The sequence below is a fragment of the Muscardinus avellanarius genome (assembly GCF_963383645.1).
Source record: "Muscardinus avellanarius genome assembly, chromosome: 18".
Classification (NCBI taxonomy): domain Eukaryota; kingdom Metazoa; phylum Chordata; class Mammalia; order Rodentia; family Gliridae; genus Muscardinus; species Muscardinus avellanarius.
In genome coordinates, this window is record NC_137804.1 from 8,904,345 (window position 1) to 8,930,678 (window position 26,334).

General features: G+C 50.7%; 1 protein-coding gene and 1 pseudogene across 8 annotated transcripts in view; one reads left to right on the forward strand and one right to left on the reverse strand.

Annotated features, from left to right (window-relative positions):
• Positions 1–3,549: 3,549 nt before the first annotated feature.
• LOC308276818 (large ribosomal subunit protein eL31-like) lies at positions 3,550–3,947 on the forward strand (annotated as a pseudogene). Its single transcript has one exon. The product of its transcript is annotated as a large ribosomal subunit protein eL31-like (transcript).
• Positions 3,948–11,363: 7,416 nt separating this feature from the next.
• CNOT10 (CCR4-NOT transcription complex subunit 10) overlaps positions 11,364–26,334 on the reverse strand; it is a gene marked incomplete at both ends in the record, with an annotated part of 40,758 nt that continues 25,787 nt past the window's right edge. For 2 of the 7 annotated variants that reach the window (XM_080715016.1, XM_080715015.1), the window contains 9 exons: positions 11,364–11,518; positions 13,104–13,179; positions 14,769–14,896; positions 15,098–15,133; positions 16,519–16,649; positions 17,437–17,550; positions 20,894–20,974; positions 23,042–23,218; positions 25,626–25,747. In XM_080715016.1, the coding sequence (XP_080571142.1) occupies positions 11,364–11,518; positions 13,104–13,179; positions 14,769–14,896; positions 15,098–15,133; positions 16,519–16,649; positions 17,437–17,550; positions 20,894–20,974; positions 23,042–23,218; positions 25,626–25,747 (1,020 nt within the window). The remainder of the gene's footprint in view (positions 11,519–13,103; positions 13,180–14,768; positions 14,897–15,097; positions 15,134–16,518; positions 16,650–17,436; positions 17,551–20,893; positions 20,975–23,041; positions 23,219–25,625; positions 25,748–26,334) is intronic. The other 5 variants (XM_080715017.1, XM_080715020.1, XM_080715019.1 and 2 more) reach the window with 5 other exon arrangements.

The window sequence follows — 26,334 nt, forward strand, 5'->3', positions numbered from 1 at the left end:
AATAAAAATAAATAAATAAAAACGATAAAATAGAGGCAGACATGGTGGTGCACACCACATATTCCCAATATTTTTATTTATTTATTTATTTATTCATTCATTCATTCATTTTTATTTTTATTATTTGTTTTGCAATACTGGGAATTGAACCCAGGTGCAGTCTACTTCCTGATAAGTAAAATAAAAAATTAAATGCGAGTAAAATAAAAATAATGTGCATACGGCGGAGTGTGAAAAACACGAGAGAGGTCCGGTACACGTGGCATGTAAAGTTTTAATGGCACGGCTCTCCCGGGGATCAGGGCGAGGCACCATGGGGCCCGCGCGCCTGTCCGAAGCTTGAGGACGTGGGCTCCTTTTAAAGGCATGCATCCCGCGAGATGAGGGTTTACTCGCGGGAATGCCCAATTCTCGCGGGGGTTTCAGCCCCTCCCTTGCCCTGCAGAGGTCATGTGACACAAAGTCACAAGAGTGCAGGACCCAACTTAACATTCCGGCCTTTTGATGGTAGGGATAATGGATGACGATTGGACCCTCTAGCTTCTTCCTGCTGTCAAGGGGCGTCGTCAGGGGCCCCAGGCTGGGAGGAGTCGGGAGTCCAGTCCCCCAGAAGGGGGTGCAGGTGGGTGCATAGCTGCAGTGCGAATTGGAGGTTACCCTGGACAGCTTAGTGATGTGCGCTTGAGGAGGCTTGAACAGGCAAGGGCGGAGTGAAGTGTTGCCAGCCAGTGCTGGCTGCGACAGAAGCGCTGAGAAGCTGCTGGGAGCGTGGTGGAGCTGGGGCGCGTGGATGCCGGTGGCTGGTGTGGACGGCACTGGCGGCTGGCGCAGGCAGGATCAGTGGGGGTGCGCAGGCGGCATGGCTTGCCGGGCAGGCGGCGTGGAGACAAAATGGCTTCCAGGCACGCGCCAGACGCTGAGGCTGGGCCCCGAGGAGCACCGCCAGTGAGCCTGGCTCGGGGCGGGTGGGGCAAACCGGCCAGAGGTCCCGGCGGTGACCGGAGAACCAAGCTGGAACGGTGCTTTAGGAGGTCCAAGCGGCAGGCAGAGGTCCTGGCCCGCGCAGGCAGTTGGCAGGCAGAGCAAGTGCCAAGCTGCCTGGCTCGGGCCGGAAAGATGGCCGCCGACTCCTAGGATTGGTTAGGAGTGGAAAGTGGGAGGGATTAAAGATTGTGAGGCCTCCAGTGAGGCCATGAGGTGGGAAGGGTTAAAGATGGCGAGGCCTCCAGTGAGGCCATGAGGTGGGAGGGGTTAAGGATGGCGAGGCCTCCAGTGAAGCCATGAGGGGAGGGGTTAAGGATGGCGAGGCCTCCAGTGAGGCCATGAGGTGGGAGGGGTTAAGGATGGCGAGGCCTCCAGTGAGGCCATGAGGTGGGAGGGGTTAAAGATGGCGAGGCCTCCAGTGAGGCCATGAGGTGGGAGGGGTTAAGGATGGCGAGGCCTCCAGTGAGGCCATGAGGTGGGAGGGGTTAAAGATGGCGAGGCCTCCAGTGAGGCCATGAGGTGGGAGGGGTTAAGGATGGAGAGGCCTCCAGTGAGGCCATGAGGGGGGAGGGGTTAAGGATGGCGAGGCCTCCAGTGAGGCCATGAGGTGGGAGGGGTTAAAGATGGTGGGGCCAAGATGGCGGCCCCCCAGTGATTCCACGTGTGCAAGATGGCGGGCCAAAGCTGGCGACCCCCCCACCCCAGTAATCCCATGTGGCTGCTTACCGGAATGGCCAGGCCCAGGCAGCAGGGGTGGGCAGGCACAGGGTGAAGGGCGCCAGGGCGCGAGTCCGAGTGGAGGAACCAGCTGGAGCGCGGGCTGGACTTGGCGGGCTGGGGGCTGTTTAGCAGAGTGGCGGCCGCCTAGATGGAGGAGGCAGGCGGCCCCGGCAGGCGGGTCTAAGCAACGCCAGGCGTGGAGAAGACATAGGTGCACGGCGTGGCGCAGTCCGCGGGCGGCGCGTTCCCATTCCAGCGGCGGGCGGCGTGGGCAGGCGGGAACGGCGGTTTTAGGAGGTCCAAGCAGCAGGCAGAGGTCCTGGCCCGTGCAGGAGGTCAGCAAGTAGAAGAGGTGCCAGCATCACCCAAGGAGCCTGGCTCTGGGCGGGTGGAACTAGCAGCCTGGCGGCCGGTGGAGCCTGCACGCCCCAGCGGTGGTGGCCGCGGAAGATGGCCGCCGGCGCTCCGGAAGAGAGCACATGGGCGGGAAAAGATGGCCACCGGCTCTCAGCAGAGCGCGGGGCCGAAAAGATGGCTGCAGGCTCTCAGCAGAGCGCGGGGCTGAAAAGATGGCCACGAGCTCTCAGCAGAGCTCAGGGCTGGAAAGATGGCCGTGAGCTCTCAGCAGAGCTCGTGGCTGGAAAGATGGCCGCGAGCTCTCAGCAGAGCCCGGGGCGGGAAGAAGGCCGCCGGCTCTCCCGGAGAGCGCGGGGCCGGAAAGACGGCCTTGAGCTCTCAGCAGAGCGCGGGGCCGAAAAGATGGCCGTGAGCTCTCAGCAGAGCTCGGGGCTGGAAAGATGGCCGCGGACTCTCAGCAGAGCCCGGGGCAGGAAGAAGGCCGCCGGCTCTCCTGGAGAGCGCGGGGCTGAAAAGATGGCTTACGGTCCGGGCAGGCATGGGGCAGCAGTGGCGGCAGTGGCGGGAGCAACGCCTGCAAGCGGAGCGCTGGTATGGGACCTCACAGTCGAGCTGCTGGCGGGTCGGAGAGTCCGGGGCTCAAAAAGAGAGTAAAAATAAAAAGAGAAAACAGAAAAAAAAAGGAAAAAAAAAATGGGGAGGGACCCAAGAGTTCTCCCGGTTCGGCACCAAATGATAAGTAAAATAAAAAATTAAATGCGAGTAAAATAAAAATAAGTGAGTACGGCGGAGTGTGAAAAACACGAGAGAGGTCCGGTACACATGGCATGTAAAGTTTTAATGGCACGGCTCTCCCGGGGATCAGGGCGAGGCACCATGGGGCCCGCGCGCCTGTCCGAAGCTTGAGGACGTGGGCTCCTTTTAAAGGCATGCATCCCGCGAGATGAGGGTTTACTCGCGGGAATGCCCAATTCTCGCGGGGGTTTCAGCCCCTCCCTTGCCCTGCAGAGGTCATGTGACACAAAGTCACAAGAGTGCAGGACCCAACTTAACACTTCCCAGCTAAACTCCCAGCCCTATTTTTTACTTTTTTTTTTTTTTTTGCGAGTCTGGGGATGGAACCCAGGGGCATTCGACCTCTGAGCTACACCCCCTGCCCTACTTTTTATTCTTTTTTTTTTTTTTTTTTAATTTTGAAACAGGGTCTCACTAAGTAGCTGAGGCTATCGGCAAATGTGATCCTCTGGTCTCAGCCTCCGGAATGCTGGGATTACAAGCGTTGGCCACCACGCCCAGCACCACGCCCCGCCCTTATCTTTATTTTTGAAACAAGGAGGGTCTCACTGAGTTGCAGAGGGCCTCACTAAGTAGCTGAGGCTGTCTGCGAACCACAATTTTCCGGTCTCAGCCTCCCAAATGCTGGGATTACAAGCCTGTGCCGTCACACCAGGCAAGAGATCCTGTTTTAAAATAAAGAATATGCTTCCTTTCCAACTTGGGCCCGGCAAAATGGCCCCCGCAAAAAAGGGTGGTGAGAAGAAGAAGGACCGGTCAGCCATCAACGAGGTGGTGACGCGGGAGTGTACCATCAATATTCACAAGCGCATCCGCGGAGTGGGTTTCAAGAAGCGTGCCCCTCGGGCACTCAAGGAGATCCGGAAATTTGCCAGGAAGGAGACGGGGCTCCAGATGTGCGCATCGATACCAGGCTCAACAGAGCCGTCTGGGCCAAAGGAATCAGGCACGTTCCATATCGGATCCGTGTGCGATTGTCCAGAAAGCAGAATGAGGATGAAGACTCGCCCAACAAACTTTACACCTCGGTCACCTACGTTCCCGTTACCACCTTCAAAAATCTGCAGACAGTCAACGCGGATGAGAACTAACCACTGAAAGCCAAATAAAAGGTATAAAGCTGCAAATAAATAAATAAATAAATAAATAAATAAATAAATAAAATAAAGAATAAGAGCCCGGTGTGGTGGCGCAGGCTTGTAATCCCAGCATTTGGGAGGCTGAGACCGAAGGATCGCGGTTCTCCAACAGCCTCAGCTACTACTTAGTGAGGCCTTTTGGAATTCAGTGAGGCCCTGTTTCAAAATAAAGAATAAAAAATAGGACTGGGGGTGTAGCTTGGAGATACAATGCCCCTGGGTTCCATCCCCTGTACTGCAAAAATACGCAAACAAAGAATAAAAAATAGGGCGCGGGTATAGCTTGGAGATAGGATGCCCTGGGTTCAGTTCCAAGTATTGAAAGAAAGAAAGAAAGGAGGGAGGGAGGGAGGGAGGGAGGAAGGAAGGAAGGAAGGAAGGAAGAAAGAAAGAAAGAAAGAAAGAAAGAAGAAATGGCAGGCAGAAAGAAAGAGTAAGAAAGAAAGCCAAAAAGAAATAACCGGGCGTGGTGGTGCACACTTATAATCCCAGGGCTTGGGAGGCTGAGAAAGCCCCTGGGTTCCACCCCCAGTATCACAAACAAAACAAAACAAAACAAAACGGAAAGACAGTGAGAAAGAAACAGTCTCACTAGGTTGCCCAGTGTCACTATTTATTTGCTGAGGCTGTCCTTGAACCTGTGAGCTTCCCAAGTACTGGGATTACAAGCATATTTCACTGCTCTGGGTTGAACCCAGACGTTCTACACCCTCCCCTCATCCCCCCTTTTTTTGTACTGGGGATTGAGCCCAAGACATAATACCTCTGGGCTACACCCCCAGCCCTATTTTATTTTTTATTTATTTATTTATTGCGGTACTGGGGATGGAGCCCAGGGGCATTCTACCTCAGAGCGACACCCCCAGCCCTATTTTTTATTCTTTATTTTGAAACAGGGTCTCACTAAGTGCAGAGGGCCTAAGTAGCTGAAGCTGGCTGGGAACCGCAATCATCCTGTCTCTGTCTCCCAAATGCTAGGATTACAAGCCTGCACCGCTATGCCCGGCTTTATTTTTTATCTGGAAACAGGGTCTCACAGAGTTACTGGGAGTCTTGCTTAGTTGCTGAGGCTGTCTTTGAACCTGCGACTCTCCTGTACCAGTTTCCCAAGTTCTGTGATTACAAGTGTGAGCCTCCATGTCCTGAGTGTGTCAGCACACGTGCCATGCATCCTTGGCCCAGGTGTGGGCCAGGCCTGCAGCTCAGCCCTAGGGCAGGAGGACGCCGAGAGCGCCCCTCCGGGCAGGGGCCGGGTTTGCTGCCGGCCACTGCAGATGGAGCCTCTTTGGAGGGCCGGGCTCCAGGCTGGACAGCGACCCCTGCCTTCGCGGGGGCGGCTGTCGACGACGCCACCACTAGGTGGCGCTCTGCACCCCGAGGTCCACGCGTGGCGCCAGCACAGCCGACCGGAGCCGAGCGAGCATCCCGCTCAGCGCGCCCTGCGCTGGACCAAGGGCGGCTGCCTGTCTGTCTGAGCGTTGTGTCCTCTTCTATAAAACGATGAGAGCCACGCGCTGCCCGCCCTGCCCCGGCCGCCTGCGGCCTTTCGGATCCTGCTAGGTGGAGCAACCCCATTTTGGGTTAGTGTGGAGGTCCAGGCATCCTGGCCCTTGAACCCAGGGTACCTGCCTCAAGAACACTGATGGGAAAACAGACCGCTGGATGCCGCGCCTGACTCCTCGATCGTCCTGGATGGACATAATTGAAAGTTTCAACTGTTCTTAGGAATGGAGTAAAACGCAGTCACCTGCCTGGTGCCTGGGGTGAATCCGGAGCAGCTACCTGTGGCTTCTGCGGGATTAGGCGGGACAGCGGAGGTGACCCTCGCAGGCGGCCTCCCCGAGTCCCTAGTCCCCAGCAGAGCGGGGCTGGGGGAGGGGCCGGCGGGGGTGGGGCCGGGCGCTCGCAGGCAAAGGCCGCTGTCTCCATCCTCCGGCGCCTCTGCGCCTCCGGAGGCCGGCTCCCGGACAAAGCATTAGCATTTTCTACATGTGAAAGGCCCGCATTCCTGGGCCCCCGGGCCGCGAGGGCGCCGCCCCCTCCTCCCTTTCACGCCCGGACCACACAGAGCGCCTCTCAGGCCAAATGCTGGAAGGTTCCTCGAAGCTTTTTCTTTTTGACTCGGGTGATGCCTACGAAACGTAGATATTTCCCTAAATGCCGGCTTTGACATTTAATGCGATCCTAAGTAGTCTGAAATGTGGATGGGATTAGGGGGAGGCTGGGGGCCCACAGGGACTCTTGGCCAAATCCCCCTAAATCCTCCAGGACAATTGTTTGTCACCACACGGATTCCCTTAGCCCAAATGAGGGGCTGAGGAACCTCGCTGCCTCCGCCCCGGCCCCGCCCAGCCTGCCCCGGGAAAAGCGAAGATGACTGCAATTGCTGGCTTTGTAATACGTGTTTACTTTGGGCTGGGCCAGCTGACTTGGGCAGCAATGGAGTTGGAGGAGTAAGGGCTACTGAAGTCTCAGGCCAGAAGGCCCGAAGGGTCCAGGGCGCCAGGCCCGTGAACCTCCAGGCTGTGTTGAGAGGCCTCCCCACCTCCTGTCAGGCCTAGGGAGGAAACTTCCCAAAATTCTGTTCAGCAGACTTTTCTTCTAGAACAATCCATACGTTGTATAAAGCACAAACTGCCCTCAAAGGTACTTATGATGTAGGATAGAAGGAATACGTAGGTAGAAAGGAGATAGACAGGAAGGAAAAGTAAAAATATCTTTGATATAAGAACCTGGAGCTGAAGTGCCACTGCCTCTAGTCCACAAACCAGTTCTCTTTCTCAGGCCTGACTCTACCATAAATTCTTGGGAAACCTGTAGATCCTAGAGTTAACAGTATCTCTGAGAAAACCCATAATTTAGGATATCCCAGCTTATCCGTCAATCAACTAATGAGGACCCCAATCAACCCAAGATCATCCACCCTAAGGCTGACCAGACCACAGACCATCAGGAAGCGCCTGGGACTACTGGACTGAGCTCATGCACCCTAAGGCTGCCAGACCACCTGCCCACCATAAACCGCCTTGGGACTACTGGACTGAGGTTATCCTCACATACCTTCTCTAGCCCACCCCTCACTAAAGTCCCCTACAAGTAGAAGAGAACCCTGAACTCCCCAAAATGCCTTCCTCATCTTGAGGGGCCCGCATTCTCTCTTGAATGTGTATTTCCTCCCCCTTTCCCCAATAAACCTGTCTGTGTCTCTAACTGGCGCATGCTCAAATTCTTTTCTGTCACGTTAGCCAAGGACCTTGTAGACACGGAGCTCCCGAGCCGAGAACTCACCCCAACACGTAGAATCAGGCAAAGGGAAGGCCAGGGCCAGGCTGTACCTGCAGGTCTGCCTTTACTGCAGCCTGCACAGGAAACCCTCCCTGGCCCAGAAGGTCGCTGGGGTGGCGTGCCAGGGCATTGTGCCAGGGGCATCATAGTAGTGAGCGAAGCCAGGATGCTGACACCCAAGGAGAAAACTCCAGGCAGCAGAGGGGCGAAGGCAGGTCCCTATGGTGGGAAATGGTGACTCCTTTGGGGAGACCACAAAGAATCCAATGTGGGCGCACACACAGGCTTAGGGGGGCATCAAAAGAAGATCCCTGGACCCCGGGCGTGGTGGCTCACGCTTGTAATCCCAGCATTTGGGAGGCTGAGACTGGAGGATCAGGGTTCACAGACAGCCTCAGCTACTTAGTGAGGCGCTCCGCTACTTAGCGAGACCCTGTTTCCAAATAAAAATAGAAAATAGGTCTGAGAGTATAGCCCTGAGGTAGAAAGCCCCTGGGTTCCACCTTCAGGACCACAAAAAAAAAAAAAAAAAGAAAAAGAAAAAAAGCTACCTGAGAGGGTGGGGCAGTTACCTAGAAGAGGCTTTGAGCGTCTCCCTATAGGAAGCCCTGGGTTGCATCAGCTGAGCTGTAGGAAGTCAGGGACTGTGGAAGGGAGGAAAGGGGAGGAAACTGCAGGGACTGAGGCGGTGGAGCTGGGAGGAAGACCCGCCCAAGGCAGATAAGAACACAGGAAACACCAGGACACATCCAGAGACAGCCAGCCCAGCATGGTGGCCTGTGTCTGTAATCCCAGCATTTGGGAGGCTGAGACAGGTGGGTTGCAGTTCATGGACAGCCTCAGTTTAGTAAGGTCCTTTGCAACTCAGTGGGACCCTGTTTCAAATAAAGAGTAAAAAATAGGGTTGGGGGTGTAGCTCAGAGGCAGAATGCCCCTGGGTTCTAACCCCAGTAACCAAGGGAAAAAAAAAAAGCCTCAGCTACTATTTAGTGAGGTCCATTGCAACTCAGTGAGATCCTGTTACAATTAAAAAAAAAAAAAAAATAGGGTTGGGGGTGTAGTTTGGAGGTAGACTCCCCGTACTGAAACGGGGTTTCTTCTGAGCCCCCCCAAGATGAAACGGGGGGGGTGGTTCTTGAGAAGAAACCTGGTGTTTCATCAAAGATGAAACGGAGTCTCTTGAGAAGAAACTCAGCGTTCCCTTACTGGGTTCTTGTCTACGAACAATACTTGGGAGTAGCCCAAGCAGAATGCCTTCAATTACAGGCGGTTTTCTTCCAGAGTCCACGCGATCTGCTAGAAAAGAGGAGCAGGTCACCCCTAGGGGCCCTGGTTAGCCTTGATGTCCAGCAGAGGCCTTCAGGTCACTACCTGAGAGCAGCCCGAGCCAGGTGCCCTCAATCACGACCTGTGAGAGAGAGTAAAGCTCCCACAAAAGGGAGGGGGGTACCGAGAGGGAAAAAACCCCATTTGGTGGCCGGCTAGGGCCTTTGCCAGATGTCTGCGAGTCCTCTTTGGGGTTAGGGTGAGTTTGGGGTCCTGGGAATTCTGGGAAGCAGCTCTCAGAATTTGCATAGGTATTTGCAAGTCCTTTGAAGAGTCTCCTTTCAGGAGTGCCAGACTTGCTCTGGTGGTGGCTCCTGGGTTTGTTGATTAGTAAACAGATGGCTTTGTGAAGCTTTGGTCCTTCTTATCTCTGAACCTTGGCCCCTCACCCCTCAGGATATTAGGTTTTTCTCTACAGAGGCCTTTTCCCTATCTGCCTATTTCCTATCTCCTCAGTACTGCAAAAAAAAAAAAAAAAAAAAAGACAGCAGGTGTGGTAGTGCACACCAAGAACAGCCTCAGCAAGTAGTGAGAGGCTCATCTACCTACTGAGACCCTGTTAGAAAATAAGAATAAAATAGGGCTGAGGGTGTAGCTCGGTGGTAGAATGTCTCTGAGTTCAATCCTCAGAAACACACACACACACACACACACACACACACACACACACACAGAATCAGGTGTGGTGGTATATTCCTGTAATCACAGCACTTGGGAGGCTGAGACAGGGGTGTTACAGGGCCACGAATTTCCCTGGGTTCTTGTCTCCCAAAGAGAAAGAGGCCCAGTCTGTCCCATGTGTTTTTATAACACCAACCCCCCTTATGCATAGTGACTTAGGGCTGTTATGGCTGTGTGACTGCGCTGAACTCACCATGCCGGATTTTCCACTAGTGTATATATGTATGTTTTCGGTATGGGGGACTGAACTCAGTGGCATTCTACCTCCAAGTTACACCGCCAGCCCTTTTTATTGTGAAACAGTTGCGGAGGGCCTAAGTAGCTGCGGCTGGTGGCATGTGTCTATAATCCTGGTACTTGGGAGGCTGAGACAGGAGAATTGCAGGTTCCTGGTCAGCCTCAACAATTCAACAAGACCCTGGCTCCAAATAAAAAATAAAAAAGGCTAGGGGGTGTAGCTCAGAGGTAAAACACCCCTGGATTCAATCCCTAGTACCAAACAAATAAACACACAAAACCCCCTAAAATTTAATACTAAATCTCAGATGGTAAAATACTCTAACATCCTGGTATGGTGGTGCACATTTAGTAATCCCAGCCCTTGAGAGCCTAAGACAGGATTGAGATTTAGTGGCCAGTCCCTGCAATTCGGGCTACACTCCCAGACCTATTTTATACTTTTTTTTATTTTTGGAAACAGGGTCTCTTAAGCCAGCGTGGCTGGTTTAAAACCTGCGCGATCCTCCTGTCTCTGCCTCCCAAGAGCAGGGATTACAAGCGTGAGCCACGCCCAGCCTAATGAGACCCTGTTTTAAAAAATAAAACAATGCCAGGCCTGGTGGTGCACGCTTGTAATCCCCACGCTTCACACTTGGGAGGCAGAGACAGGAGGATCGCGCAGGTTCGAAGGCAGCCGTGCTGGCTGAAGAGACTCTGTTTCCAAATTTAAAAAGTACAAAATAGGTCTGGTCTGGGAGTGTAGCCTGGAGGTAGAAGGGTTTCCAGAAACCCCAGTACCACCAAAATAAATAAATAAATAAACAAAAAATAAAGCAATAGCTGGGCGTGGTGGTGCACGCTTGTAATCCCAGCATTTGGGAGGCTAAGACAGAAGGATAGTGGTTCCTAGACAACCTTAGTGAGGCCCTTTGAAACTCAGTGAGATCCCCCCCCCTTTTTTTTGGTGGTACTAGAGGTGGAACCCAGAGGCTTTCTACCTCTGGGCTATACTCCCAGACCTTTTTATATTTTATTTGGAAACAGGGTCTAAGTTGCTGAGAGCCTCACTAAGTAGCTGAGGCTGGCTTCAAACTTGTGTGATCCTCCTGTCTCAGCCTCCCAAGTGCAGGGCAAGTGAGACCACGCCCAGCAAGTGAGACCCTATTTCAAAATAAAGACTAAAAAAAAAAAATAGGGCTGGGGGGTGTAGCTCGGATGTAGAATATCCCTGGGTTCAACCCCCAGTACCATAAAAAAAAGAATAAAGCAGGCATGCGTTTGTAATCCCAGCATTCAGGAGACTGAGTCAGGGGATCCGGGTTCGTGGCCACCCTCAGCTACTTAGTGAGACCCTTTGCAACTCAGTGAGACTCTGTTTCAAAATGAAGAATAAAAACTCAGAGCCAGGCATGGTGGCGCACGCTTGTAATCCCAGCATTCAGGAGGCTGAGACAGGAGGATCCGGGTTCCAGGACAGCCTCAACTACTTAGTGAGGCCCTTTGCGACTCAGTGAGAGTTTTCAAATAAAGAATAAAAAGTAGGGCTAGGGGGTGTAGCTCAGAGGTAGAATGTCCCTGGGTTCAACCTCCAGTGCCGCAAACAAATAAAGAAGAAATAAGGGAATAGACTAACAGTTGGAAGAAAGACTGTTGCAATCAAGACTGTCCTGATAAGACTGTTTTAATTGCTTATGACACAGATCCGTCACATAATGGCTCAGCACTGACAGGCTGGGATCTTAGGAAAGAGGTGGAGTGAGCCTGAGAGCCCTTAACCCCGGGCGGGCGGCCCGGAGCCCCTGGCCTGTCTCTGGTCTGTCTCCCGCGGAGGCAGCGCTGCTCGGGGACAGGCCTCGCTCACTTTCTCTGCACCGTGGTGAACGCCGGCATCTGGATGGGCTGGATCGGGTGCACCGGCTGGAACGCCGGCTTCTTCCTCGCCTCCGAGTGGCCTTTCATGGTGGGCAGCAGCTGATTCCTCTTGATGATCTGTAAGGCCAGCTGCGTATTGCCTGTAGGGACACGTCCTGTGAGAGCGCAGCACACAGCCAGGCAGGCAAAGGCCCCTGCTCTGCGGCTGGGCTGGGTGGAACCGCGGGCTTCAGCCCTCACCCAGGAATTTTTTTTTTTTGGTACTGGGGATGGAACCCAGGTGTATTTTATCTCCAAACTCCACCCCAGTCCTATTTTTTTTTTTTTTTTTTTTGCGGGTCTGGGGATGGAACCCAGGGGCATTGGACCTCCAAGCTACACCCCCTGCCCTAGTTTTTATTCTTTATTTTGAAACAGGGCCTCACTGGCTTGCAAAGGGCCTCACTAAGTAGCTGAGGCTGTCCGCGAACCGCGATCCTCCTGTCTCAGCCTCCCGAATGCTGGGATGACGAGTGGGCACCACCGCGCCCGGTTTACAATGGATTTTTTGAGAGCTCCCCAGGGATTTTCAGGAGGCTGAGGCCTGTTGTGCAGGCACTCAGTGCCTCTTCTTTGGCTACAAAGAAAAAATAAAGACAGAGAGAGAGAATAATATATATAGGGGTGGGGGTGTAGCTCAGAAGTAGAATGCCTCTGGTTTCCATCCCCAGTACCTCAAAAAAAAAAAAAAAAAAAAAAAATCCAAATTCTGGGGTCAGGGATGAAGCTGTTGTGATTCCACCCATTTCCTTCCTTCCTTGATTCCACCCCTTCCTTCCCTCCTTCCTTCCTTCCTTCCTTCCTTCCTTCCTTCCTTCCTTCCTTCTTGTGGTACTGGGGATGGAACCCAGTGGCATTTTACCCACAAGATATACCCCAGCCCTATTTTTTCCTGTGTGTGTGTGTGTGTGTGTGTGTGTGTGTGTGTGTGTGTGTTTTACTGGGGATAAAAGATAAAACCCAGGGAAATTCTACCTCTGAACTACACCCCCAGCCCTATTTTATTTTATTTGTGTGTGTGTGTGTGTGTGTGTGTGTGTGAGAGAGATACTGGGGGTAGAACCCAGAGGCTTTCTACCTCCGGGCTATAGTCCCAGACCTATTTTTTTATTTTTATTTTTTTTGGTGGTACTGGGGTTCCTGGAAGCCCTTCTACCTCCGGGCTACACTCCCAGACCTATTTTTACATTTTTATTTGGAAACAGGGTCTCCTAAGCCAGCGTGCGCGGCTGGCTTCGAACCTGTGCGATCCTCCTGTCTCTGCCTCCCAAGCGCGGGGATTACAAACGTGCGCCACCACGCCCGGCTAGTCCCAGACCTATTTTATACTTTATTTGGAAACAGGGTCTCACTAAGTTGCTGAGAGCCTCACTAAGTGCTGGCTTCGAACCTGTGCGATCCTCCTGTCTCAGCCTCCCAAGCGCTGGGATGACAAGCGTGCGCCACCATGCCCGGCTCTTATTCTTTATTTTGAAACAGGGTCTCACTGAGTTGCAGAGGGCCTCACAAGTAGTAGCTGAGGCTGGCCGTGAACCGTGACCCTCCTGTCTCAGCCTCCATAATGCTGGGTCACAGAACTGTGCCACCACGCCCGGCTAAGTTTCTACTCCTAATACAATAAGGAGACAAGTAAAATCTCAGGCTCTCTGAAGGGATGCATGCAGTCCTAACTAGAGAGTGACTCACCATTCTGCAATTCGAGGTAAACTGCCAGCAGGATGGCCTCGGGAGGTACCTCTTTAGGGTGGATCATTGAAGCCGCCTTTGGTCCAAACAGAAAGACACCCATAAAACCAGTAAGATACAAATGCCAAGTAATGACACCCCCCCAAAAAAAGGTCATTTTTACTTTTATTTTTGTGGTGCTAGGGATTGAACCCAGGGGCATTTTACCTCTGAGCTACACCGCCAGTCCTATTTTATTTTTTATTTGGAAACAGGTCCTCACTAAATTGCTGAGGCTGGCTTCGAACCTATGATTCCCGTCTCAGCCTTCCAAGTACTGGGATTACAGGTGTGTACCACAATGCCCGGCTCACATAATTTTTTTTATTTTTGTGGTTCTTGGGATGAACCCATTGCAGAGTTTCACCTCTGAGCTACACCCCTACCTGCACTTAGTTTTTGTTTTGAGATAGGGTCTCGCTAGGTTGGTGAGGTTGGTCTTGAACACGCAATCCTCCTGTCTCAGCCTCGCCAAATTCTGAGATTACAGGTGCAGGCCACCACACTTGTTTCTTTTGTGGATGCTAAAACTTCTTTTTCCCCTTCCAAGTGGCTACTAATCATGTGCTGTTCTTTACCCCGACAATAGTTTGCAGACTTTCTAAAATACAAGAATTCAAGGCAACAGATTCCTGAGTCCTAATGGCACTCTGCTTCCTGGGGGCTCAAGGAGTCGGTGGTAGGTAGGCAGGCAAGCTGGGGGACTTGGGGCCCTTTCCAACTCTCCACAGCACGGCAGCCCTCCCAGGCAGGGCGGGCCTCCCAATTAGCAAAGGCCAGCCACTGGAATAACCTAAAAATCAAGGAACCAAAACCAAACCCCTCAGTAGATCCAAGCCTGACCCCGCCTGTCTCTCCCAGCGCCAGCATCCTCATCCACCTGCTGCACCCAGCCTGAGCTGGACCGTGCTCGCCGTAACTCAGATCAAAGCCCTACTTCCTATAGCACCGAGGGTCCGTAAAATTGTTCAAATTTTTGTGTGGCTGGGAATCAAATCCAGGGCCTTATAAAGGCTACTCTCCAGCCCCAGGTGGACGTGCGTGCATGTGTGTGTGGTACTGGGATCTGAACTCAGGAACACTCTACCTCTGAACTATACCCCAGCCCTTTTTTAAAATTAATTAATTAATTAATTTATTTATTTATTTTTGTTTTGGAACAGGGTCTAAGCTGCTGAAGCTGGCTGTGAACCTTCCATCCTCCTGTCTAAGCCTCCCAAGTACTGGGATTACAAGCCTGCACCACCATGCCTGGCTTTTATTTTTTATTTTTTGTGGTACTAGGGATTGAACCTCAGGGGCATGCTACCTCCTAGCTACACCCCCAGTCCTATTCTTTATTTGGAAACAGGGTCTCACTAGAGTGCCTGGAGTCCCACTGCTTGCTGAGGCTGTCCTGGAACTTGCGGTCCGTCCTCCTATGTCAGCCTCCCAAGTATTGGGATGGCAGGCGTGTGCTGCCACGCCCGGCTCTGTAAGGGTATTTTAAAGCCTGGACACTAGAAACGCTAAAGCCCCACCTCCCCGCACCCTCCTGGGGACCCCACCGCACCCTCCAGGCCCCCACCGCACCCTCCGCCACCGCACCCTCCTGGGCTCCCCGCACCCCGGCCCTGCGGGCCTCACCTGGTGCAGGCACTTGCGCGCCTTGTCGTACTCGCTGCGCAGGCAGTACGCGCTCCCCAGGTTGAAGAGCATCACGGTGCGGGCCGAGCTCACGGAGCTGGGGTAGCACTGTGGGGCCCGCTTCCCGGCTGTGGGGGTGCAGGTGGTGAGGAGGCTGTGTGTGACTGGTACCCTGAACCCGCCCACGAGAGCCACAGTGCCCCTCCTCAGCTGACAAGGCCGGGACACTAGGAGAGGTGGCTCCGGGGACTGAACCCAGGGCCTCTGGCATGCGAGGCCAGCACCCTACCGCTGCACCATGCCCCCCCCTCTGCACAGGGCGTACTTACAGGATTCCATAGCTTCATTTTCACCTTTGTCGGAGCCTAAAGGACACAGAAACTAATCTGAGAGACAGGACAACGCACCTTATTTTCTAATATCCTTACTTTATGAGAATGAAATCAAATAGGAATTAATTTGGCAAAACATTTAACTTTCATGTACCGGAAAGTCTGTTAAACTGTCAAAATGCTACCACCCACCACCACGCCAAGCCTGAGAGCTAGCCTTGAATAAAGGTGACATCATTTGACCTACTCAAAACCTGAACCATGATTTAAGATTAACACTATTTATGGTACTGGGGGTGGAACCCAGGGGCTTTCTACCTCCAGGGTTACACTACCAGACCTATTTTCTATTTTATTTGGAAACAGGGTCTCACTAAGTTGCTGAGAGCCTCACTAAAGTAGCTGAGGCTGGCTTCAAACCCGTGCAATCCTCCTGTCTCAGCCTCCCAAGCGCGGGGATTACAAGCGTGCGCCACCACGCCCAGCTCATCCCCAGCCCTATTTTTTATTCTTTATTTTTAAACAGCGTCTCACTGAGTTGCAAAGGGCCTCACTAAAGTAGTTGAGGTTGTTTATGAACCTCAATTCTCCTGTCTCAGATTCTCAAATACTGGGATTACAAGCATGTGCCACCACGCCCTGCATAAGACCCTATTTAAAAAAAAAAATTAGCTGGGCATGGTGGCGCATGCTTGTAATCCTAGTGCTTGGGAGGCAGAGACAGGAGGATCGTGCAGGTTCGAAGCCAGCCACACGTGCTGGCTTAGGAGACCCTGTTTCCAAATAAAAATGTAGAAATAGCTCTGGGAGTGTAGCCCGGAGGTAGAAGGGCTTCCAGGAACCCCAGTACCACACACACACACACACACACAAAAAAAAAAAAAAAAAAAAAAAAAAAAAAATTAAATATGTCTGGGAGTAAAACTGAGAGGTAAAATGCCCCTGGACTCAACCCCAGTATCAAAGGAAATAAAAAAAAAAAAAAGAAGAAGAAAGAAGAAAAATGAGAATTTTTTTTTTGGTAGTACTGGGGATGGAACCCAGGGGAGTATTATACCTCCAAGCTACACCCCCAGCCCTATTTTTTATTCTTTATTTTGAAACAGGGTCTCACTGAGTTGCAAAGGGCCTCACTAAGTAGCTGAGGCTGTCCTTGAACCGGGATCCTCCTGTCTCAGCCTCCCAAATACGGGGATTATAAGTGTGTGCCACCATGCTTGGCTTAAAAGGTAAATTTAGATTAGACGACAATCATAGGTTTATTAAGCAAGCAATTACTACAAAGTACAGCCCAAAATGTGGAAAGCCAACCTGAAGTTTCCCTCCCTTTACAAGCGTGCCTTCCATTTCCATGTACCCCGAGGGACAGCAAACAGGAAGGTGAGCCCTCAGCAGGGCCGAGGCGCGGCCCCACTGACCTTGGTCCTGCTCGTTTGAAGAGATCCCCAGGGAGACATCAGTGACGTTCTCGGGGTTCAGGTGAGTGATCGCATCGGATATTCTGTCGAGAGAGATGAGGGCTTCCGCAGCATACAAATGGCCCAAGAATCTAAAACGAAAAGCACATTCCAAACTGAAGAGCAGGTCAGCACAGAGTAGCCAGTATATGATAACACTAGGTATATATATATATATATATTACATCATTTTACATACGTTATGTGTGCTCTGCATTCTATAGTCTTGCATTTAAATCCACATTTAGAGTCGGCTGTGGTGATGCACACTTGCGATCCCAATATTCAGGAGGCTGAGACAGGAGGATCGCAGGTTCTCATCCAGCCTCAGCTATTTAATGAGGCCCTCTGCAATTTAGTGAGACCCTGTTTCCAAATTAAAAAATAGGTCGAAAAGTATAGCCTGGAGGCAGAAGGCCCCTAGGTTCCATTGTGCGTGCGTGTGTGTGTCACAGATTCTCGGTAGGTTGATGAGTCTCACTATTTGCTGAGACTGTCCATGACCTGCGATCTTCCTGTCTCAGCCTCCCAAGTATTGGGATCATGAGCGTGTGCCACCATGCCCAGTGAGACCTTTTTAAAACATCATCAACAAACAAACAAGGGCTGAACGTATATGGAGTATAGCTCAGAGGTAGAATGCCCCTGAGTTTCATCCCCAGTAACACACACACACACACACACACACACACACACACACACACACACACACGCCATTTCCAGTAACTCTTACTCGCTGAGCAAATAAGAGACAGGCAAGTTCAACTACTTGCTTCTGCCACACAAACATCCCCGCCTGGAGGAGTAAGCAGAAGCTGGGCGTCCACACACTAACCGACACCTCCATACAACAGGGGATCGCAGTGTAAGTCCACTTACTTAAGGGATCCTGACAGCTTGGGCTGCTGAAGAAGTTTCTCTGCGTGATTCAGAGCCATGAGGTTGTCGCCCAGAGCCAGAGCCACGTACGCGCTGCCGGCGAGGATGGAGCACCTGGAGCAGCAGAGGGCCGGCGGGTCAGCAGGCCGCAGAGGCGAGAGCCGCACTGAGTGGCCGAGGCTGGCTGCAACCCGTGATCCGCCCGTCTCAGCCTTCCGAGTACTGGGATTACGAGTGGGAGCCGCCATGCCCGGCGCCCGGCTCCTTTGATTTGGAAACAGGGTCTCACTAAATGGCTGAGGCCTCGGTAAATTGTTGAGACCGGTCTCGTCCTGCGACACTCCTGTCTCAGCCTCTCAAGTACTGTTTTATAACGTCACTAAAGTGTATTCATACTGTAATTTCAGTCTAAGGAAGGATATAACCATTATGGCAGGACAATTTCCTCTTTCTTTTGTGGCACTAGGGATTAAACCCAGGGGTGTTCTACCTCTAAGCTACATCCCCAGCCCTTTTATTTTTTTATTTTGAGATGGCATCTAAGCTGCTGATGGTCTGGTGGCATTAGACTGAGGAGGCTGGTCTTGAGCCTGCGTCCTCCCGTCTCAGCCTCGCAGGGACTTGGATTGTAGGCCTGTGCTACCACACACAGCTAGCACAACGGTCCAATGTTCTGAAGTCCTCCGACTAGCAGTGGCCTCCTTAGTAAAAAGGCAGGGCTGGGCCAACTCAGAAGCGGCCCGTTGTTTCCCTTCACTCGGCCATGCCTGGATGTTAGAAGTTTAGAGCAGGCCGGACCACGAGGCACAAGCAAATTGAAGCTTAGAGCCTCGGTCTACTTGTTTAATCGATGTGGAGACTGGGACCTATGGTGGCGAGATGATGAGCTCTCTAACTCAGACCGTGGGATCAGTCAGGACCACCAGCCACGGGAGACGGACGACCATCCTCTCATCTGCCCATCCTCTTTACTTGTGGCACTGGGGATGGAACCGAGGGGCATTCTGCCTCTGAGTGACACCCCCAGCCCTATTCTTTATTCTTTATTTTGTATGTTTGGTTTTTGTGGTACTGGGGATGGAACCGAGGGGCATTCTGCCTCCGAGCTGCACCCCCAGCCCTATACTTTACTCTTTATTTTGAAACGGGGTCTCATTGAGTTACAAAGGGCCTCACTAAGAAGCTGTCCGCGAACCGATCCTCCTGTCTCAGCCCCTGAGGGCTGTGATCACGAGCGTGCGCCCCCACATGGCTCTTGTGCTGCCCACCCTATCACACTACTCCTCTCTAGCAATTCACAAGACTGCCCTGAAGATAAAGTATAAGCAAAAGATTACACTGGCTTTTTCATGTTCTAGGCAAAGCTGGGACGGTTGCAGGTTTATGTCCAGCCTTAGCAATTTAGTGAGACCCTCTGCAACTTAGTGAGACCCTATTTTCAGCTAAAAGATAAAGTAGGGCTGGGGGTGTGGCTCGGAGGTAGGATGCCCTGGGTCCGATCCCTAGCACCACATGGCAACGCACATGCATTCATCCATGTATTCATTCACTGGGGCGTTCCCCAGCTGTACGCTGTTGGGGGGAGGAAGAGCTTTGAAAAGTCTGTTCTCAACCAGAGGCCGCGGCTCACCCCTACGCTATAACCCCAGTGCTTGGCAGGCTGAGACGGGAGGACTGCCAGTTGAGTCTACCCCGGACAACTTAGTGAGACCTGTTTCAAAGTTAAAAAAATTTAAAAGAGCCCAGGGTGTAGCTCAGGGTTAGAGCACACCTGGGCTCAGTTACCCAGGCTCTCCTTCCTCCCAAAAGAAGACAAGCTTCAACCTTTATTCTGTGTGTGATACTGGAGATTGAACCCAGGGGCATTCTACCCCTGAGCTACATTGCCAGCTGTTTTCATTTTTGAAAACAATGAAAACAATGAAATCTCCCTATGTTGATGAGAGTCTCACTACTGATTCTGAGGCTGTCCTCGAATCTACGATTCTCCTGTTTCAGTTTCTCAAGCACTGGGATTACAAGTGTGCACCACCAAGCCCAGGTTCATTTCTTATTTTCAAACAGAGTCTCACTAAGTTGCTGAGGCGGGTCTCAAACCTGCAATCCTCCCGTCTTGGCCTCCTAAGTACTGGGATTACAGGCATGCGCCACCGCACCTGGCTTTCAACCTTTAACTTAGGATCTGCAGGCACCGGACCCCACCTTGCCTACTGACCGGCTACTCATGCTGATGGGGCCCACCTCTTTTCCTGGCTCCCACTGTGGAGGGCTGCTCTGCGAGCCTGGGTCTGGAGCCCAGGGCAAGCCCCACCCAGATGGGCCTGCTGGGAAAAGCCTGCCCTGGCCTCTCCCGACAGTAGGTGGGCCGTTCCCGCTCCAGCCTACTGTCAAGCCTACTTTGGGTCGAGAAATCAGTCATGTAAGATCTGCAGCAGGATTTTGTTTCCCAGCAAGCCCAAACTATAATTACGGGCAAGTCGGTAAAAATCGGTCTTCTCAACTTTTATTCTAAAGAAGCACATTAACTCATAAAAGGATAAAATATTCCAACTGCAAAATAATCATTCTGTTAACAATACTTATGTAAACGGGTCATAATTGAGCACCTGAGGCCCTGGGCTCAATCCAGCATCTCCAACACAAACAAGAACAGGCACAAGCCAGAAAGCCTCGGCGCTGCGTTCTGAGCAAGGGCCGCAGAGATCAACCAAGTTTACCATCCAACACTCAAACCTCTGTGTGCGCTGCTGTCTCCAGACCCTCCCCACTACCCTCGCTCCCTCTCAGCCACAGCCTCCCTTTCCTCTTCCAAAGCAGCAATTCCTGAAGACCGGGCCTGGAAACACACACGGCTCTATCTACGGGGCCTTAGAGAAATCAGTTTGTTACTGCTTAAAATACCCCCCACACACACACACACTTCCTCCACTGTCCAATCTGCTTTGGCAACCACTCAACGATCTGACAGTTCATCAGACCGGAAGAACTATAACTCCAGGGAAGAGACACCCTCGCGTCTCCCCGCGGAGGATCTGACAAAGCCCACGCGCTCCCTGTGTGCCCCAGGTCCTCACAACATCCACTGGGAGAAAGGGAAGAACAAAGGCCAAGGCAGAACCTGGGAGGCGGAGACAGGAGGGTCACAGGTTGCAGTGGGACTCCCTCACTCCGCAGATCCTGACACAGTGGACCCACTGCTCACAGGTACCTGCTACAAGGATCACAAGGTTCTGGCTCGCCGGGCGTGGCGGCCCAGGCTTGTCGTCCCAGGGCTGGGGAGGCTGAGGCAGGATCGCAGGTTCCTGGCCAAGCCTCGGAAACTTAGTGAGACCTTGTTTCAAAATAAAATGTAAAATAGGGCTGGGAGTGTAGATAAGAGGTAGAATGACCCTGGGGTTCAACCCTCAGCATCAAAATAAAAAAACAAACACAAGGCTCATTTTGTTGATCTACTCACTTCAGGTTTTCTAATTCCTGTTTTCTCAATGGAGAAGAAGGCGGAGCTGGGGTGAATTTATCTCCATCGTGGCTTTTACTGCTGAAAGAGAGACAGGCTCTTTATTGTGAAAAGAAACAAACGATTAAGTGTAAAATGTATTCGCCTATCCTCACCCCATGATACCTTTATAACAAAAGCGTAAAAGCTTAATAATACGGAACTGCTAATATGTTAAAGCTATACTGTATGGTACCTTCTTTTCCCCAACACATAACACTTTTAGAAATCTAACGGAAAGCCGGGCGTGGTGGCGCACGCTCATCATCCCAGCATTCGGGACGCTGAGACAGGAGGATCGCGGTTCACGGCCAGCCTCAGCTACTTAGTGAGGCCCTCTGCAACTCAGTGAGACCCTGATTCAAAATAAAGAGTAAAAAATAGGGCTTGAGATGTGGCTTAGAGGGAAAATGCCTCTGGGTTCCATCCCCAGTACCGCAAAAATAAACAAACAAACAAACAAACTGAAAACAGTATCTTTACTATATAAAGAAAACTCAATATTTTCATACATTTTACATTTTTTAATTTTCCATTTGCTTTTTTTTTTTTTTCTTGTGGTACTGGGGTTCCTGAAAGCCCTTCTACCTCAGGCTACACTCCCAGACCTATTTTATACTTTTTTTTTTTTTTGAAACGGTCTCTTTAGCCAGCGCGGCTGGCTTCAAACCTGAGCGATCCTCCTGTTTCCACCTCCCAAGCGCAGGGATTACAAGCATTCTTTTCATCACAATAGAACCTAAGTTTTGCTGATTGGGGGGAGAACCTCAACATTTTGTTTAGAATTTTTTATAATAAACATTTTAAAAATGATAAAAATGCTGAGTTGGAAGATATGAATTAAAGGTATCATGTGAAAAAAAATGGAACTTTAGATAATGTTTATTTATTTATTTTTTTTTGCGGGCCTGGGGATGGAACCCAGGGGCATTCGACCTCTGAGCTACACCCCCTGCCCTATTTTTTATTCTTTCTTTAATTTTTTGAAACAGGCTCTCACTAAGTTGCAAAGGGCCTCACTAAGTAGCTGAAGCTATCCAAGAACCGTGATCCTCCGGTCTCAGCCTCCTGAATACTGGGATTACAAGTGTGCACCACCACGCCTGGATTATATAATGTTTATTTTGTACTTCTAAATAAGCTCTCTCAACCTCACAAGTGGCATTAATTTTTTTTTTTTTTTTTTTTTTTTTTTTTTTTTTTTTTTGGTGGTACTGGGGTTCCTGGAAGCCCTTCTACCTCCGGGCTACACTCCCATGGGCTACACTCCCAGACCTAGTTTTTAACTTTATGTGGAAACAGGGTCTCTTAAACCAGCGAGGCTGGCTCCGAACCAGCGCGATCCTCCTGTCTCTGCCTCCCAAGCGCGGGGATTACAAGCGTGCGCCACCACGCCCGGCTAATTTTTAATCTATACTAGAAATCCAGAAGGGATATATTCTGGTGTTCAGTGGTTTATACTATGTTAAGTGAAAAGACAGGACAAAAGGAAATTAGAAATATTAGGATTTAAGTATTAATTTTTTTTGTGTGTGGTACTGAGGGTGGAACCATTCTATCTCCGGGCTATACCCCCCAGTCCTATTTTTTATTCTTTATTTTGAAACAGGGTCTCACTGAGTTTCAAAGGCCCTAAGTAGCTAAGGCTGTTCTAAACCAGGATCCTCCTGATTCATTCAGCCTCCAAAATGCTGGGATTACAAGTGTGCCATGACACCTGGATTCTTTCAAGGACTTCTCCTCACTTGGCCTTTACCTTATTTCTCCCAGAAACACTAGAAACATAATCTCCTTATATGACTTAAAATACAGTGTCTGGAAATTCAGGCTGAAACCATAGGCATTCAGGGAAAGGGTCAGGTGGCAGGCTGTGGAGGTCCTGGAGGGAGGGCCCAGGGCCCAGGGCCAAGGGTGAGGGCTGAGGACCGAGGGGCAAGGGGCAAGAGCTGAGGGCTAGAAGGGTGAGGGCTGAGGGCCGAGGAGCAAGGGCTGAGGGTGAGGGTCAAGGGGTAAAGGCCAAGGGCTGAGGGTGAGGGTCAAGGGGTAAAGGCCAAGGGCTGAGGGTGAGGGCCAAGGGGTGAAGGCCAAGGGCCGAGGGGCGCCCGGTACCTGCAGGCCTCGCTGCTCTCGCCGCTCTCCGGGTTCCCTCCTAACTGGCTGCTGTTTTTGGACCCATTTTCCTGCTTTGGATCTTGCTGTTCTTCAGGTAACAGCAGCAAAGCATTTCTGAGACAAATGGCCGCAAATTCCATACTGGCTACAGGAATAGCTGAAGACTGACCGTCACTAAAAGAACAAAACCAAATTAGCCACATAGCATAAAAATAAATGAGAATTTTAACCAGCATGAATAAAACCAATTGTCATTAATGAAAATGATGTTCTTTTTTTAAGCTACACCCCCTGCCCTGTTTTTCTTCTTTATTTTGAAACAAGGTCTCACTAAGTTATGGAGGGGCTCACTAAGTAGCTGAGGCTGTCCGCGAACCTCGATCCTCCGATCTCAGGCTCCCGAATGCTGGGATGACGAGAGTGAGCCACCACGCCCGGCTAAATGATGTTCTTTGATAGAAGATTTAATATAAGCTGTTAAAGAACCCCAAATCTTGTTTTGTGGGGTGTATAGTGTCATGAAAAGTATAAATAATATTGCAAATCTATACATTATATACAATGTATCTCTAGGAAAGCCACTGAGAATGGTTGATAACTATTTCTTTTTATTTTATTTTATTTTTTGGTGGTACTGGGGGTGGAACCCACAGGCTTCCTACCTCCGGGCTATATTCCCAGACCTTTTTTATATTTTATTTGGAAACAGGATCTCACTGAGTTGCAGAGGGCCTCACTCAGTAGCTGAGGCTGTCCGCGAACCGCAATCCTCCGGTCTCCGCCTCGCGAATGCTGGGATGACAAGCGTGCCCACCGCGCCGGCTTAGAAGATAGATCACAAGCGTGCCCACCGCGCTGGCGTAGAAGATAGATCACAAGCGTGCCCACCGCGCCGGCGTAGAAGATAGATCACAAGCGTGCCCACCGCGCCGGCGTAGAAGATAGATCACAAGCGTGCCCACCGCGCCGGCGTAGAAGATAGATTTTTACACCATTGAGCCTTGTCTTAGTTCATCTTTGCTTTCAAAAATCCCTTTATAGGTTCTATTTTTTTTTTGGTGGTACTGGGGTTCCTGGAAACCCTTCTACCTCTGGGCTACACTCCCAGACCTATTTTTTATATTTTTATTTGGAAACAGGGTCTCCTAAGCCAGCGCGGCTGGCTTCGAACCTGCGCGATCCTCCTGTCTCTGCCTCCCAAGCGCGGGGATTACAAGCGTGCGCCACCATGCCTGGCCTTTATAGGTACTAAACCAGCATTATTATTATTATTATTATTATTATTATTATTATTATTATTATTATTATGGCAGTACTGGGGCATTCTACCTCCAAGCCACACCCCCAGCCTTATTTTTAAAAATTAATTATTTTTGTGGTACTGGGAGTGGAGCCCAGGGGCTTTTATACCTCTGAGCTATACCCCCAGATCTATCTTATACTTTATTTGGAAACAGGGTCTCACTAAGTTGCTGAGAGCCTCACTAAGTAGCCGAGGCTGGCTTTGAACCTGTGCGATCCTCCTGTCTCAGCCTCCCAAGCGCGGGGATTACAAACATGTGCCACCACACCTGGCCCCAGCTTTATTTTTATTCTTTATTTTCGGTACTGGGGATGGAATAGGGGCATTCTACCTTTGAGCGACACTGCCAGTCGTATTTTTTTTTTATTCTTTATTTTGAAACAAGATCTCACTGAGTTGCAAAGGGCTCACTAAGTAGTTAAGGCTGTCTTCAAACTGTTATCCTCCTGTCTCAGCCTCCCAAATACTAGGATTACAAGCGTGCGCCACCACGCCTGGCTATTCTTTATTTTGAAACAGGGTCTCACTAAGTTGCTGAGGCCTCACTCAGTAGCTGATGCTGGCCATGAATCTGTGATCTTCCTGTCTCAGCCTCCCAAGTACTGGGATTACAGGGTTGCGCCATCACACTCGGCTCTTCTGAATATTTCTGATCTTCAGTTGGTTTAATAAAAACAAACAGCCGGGCGTGGTGGCGCACGCTTGTAATCCCAGCATTTGGGAGGCTGAGACAGGAGGATCACGGTTCATGGACAGCCTCAGCTATTTAGTGAGGCCCTCCGTAACTTAGTGAGACCCTGTTTCAAAATAAAGAATAAAAAAATAGGGCAGGGGGTGTGGCTCGGAGGTCAAATGCCCCTGGGTTCCATCCCCAGACCCGCAAAAAAAAAAAAAAAAAAAAAAAAAAAAAAAATAAATAAATAAATAAATAATTCATGGATGGAGAACTCACAGATATGGAGGGGGAGGGCTGAGAACCACGTTGAAACCAATCCCCCACAAATACTAAGATAACTGTGTATAAAGAGGAGAGCCTAAGATGCCCTCTTCTGGACATGCTGAATAATGGGATTAAGCAGACTGGCTTGTCAGGGCAGAAACATTCAGCACCCACCGAGCCAACCATTACCCGCCGGAAGCGTTCACTATGGATCTACAAAAGCCAGTTCCAAAGCAGTTCTTCCTGTGAAAGGATAAATCCTAAGAATACTTTTATAATTCTTAAGTACACTGGATGAGACACTAAACACACACGCTTTCTCTTCACTAAATACTTACTTATATACAGTATTCTGAATAGACTGTGATGCCAAAACGATTTTGCGATGGTAGCCTTGGCCAACAATAGACTGTACAATTCCCTTTTTGCTTGGAAGACCTTTGGTTTCTTGTTCAGAAGTCTACAAAATACAAATAATGTTAAGGGAATTATTTAAGGCAATTGCAAGATTTATGAAAAATGACCGAGCCAGGCGTGGTGGCACACGCTCGTAACCCTTGTACTCGGAGGGCTCAGACAGGAGGGCTGCAGATTCAAAGGCGGCCTCAGCCACTTAGTGAGGCTCTCAGCAACCCCATGAGACCATAAGTTGTTCGAGGCCGGCCTCAGCAACCTAGTGAGACCCTGTATCAAAATAAAAAATAAAGCCAGGCACAGTGGCACACACTTGTAATCCTAGTACTTGGGAGGCTGAGACTGGAGGATCACAGGTTCAAGGATAGCCTCAGCAATTTGGTGAGGCTCTCAGCAACAGAGTGAAACCCTGTTTCCAAATAATAAAATTGGTCTGGGGATGAGCTCAGAGGTAGACTGCCTCCAAGTTCAATTCTCAGTGCCACAAAAAAATTAAAAAATAAAATAAACCGGGCGTGGTGGCGCACGCTTGTAATCCCTGTACTTTGGAGGCTGAGACAGGAGGATCGCACAGGTGCGAAGCCAGCCTCAGCTACTTAATGAGGCTCTCAGCAACTTGGTGAGACCCTGTTT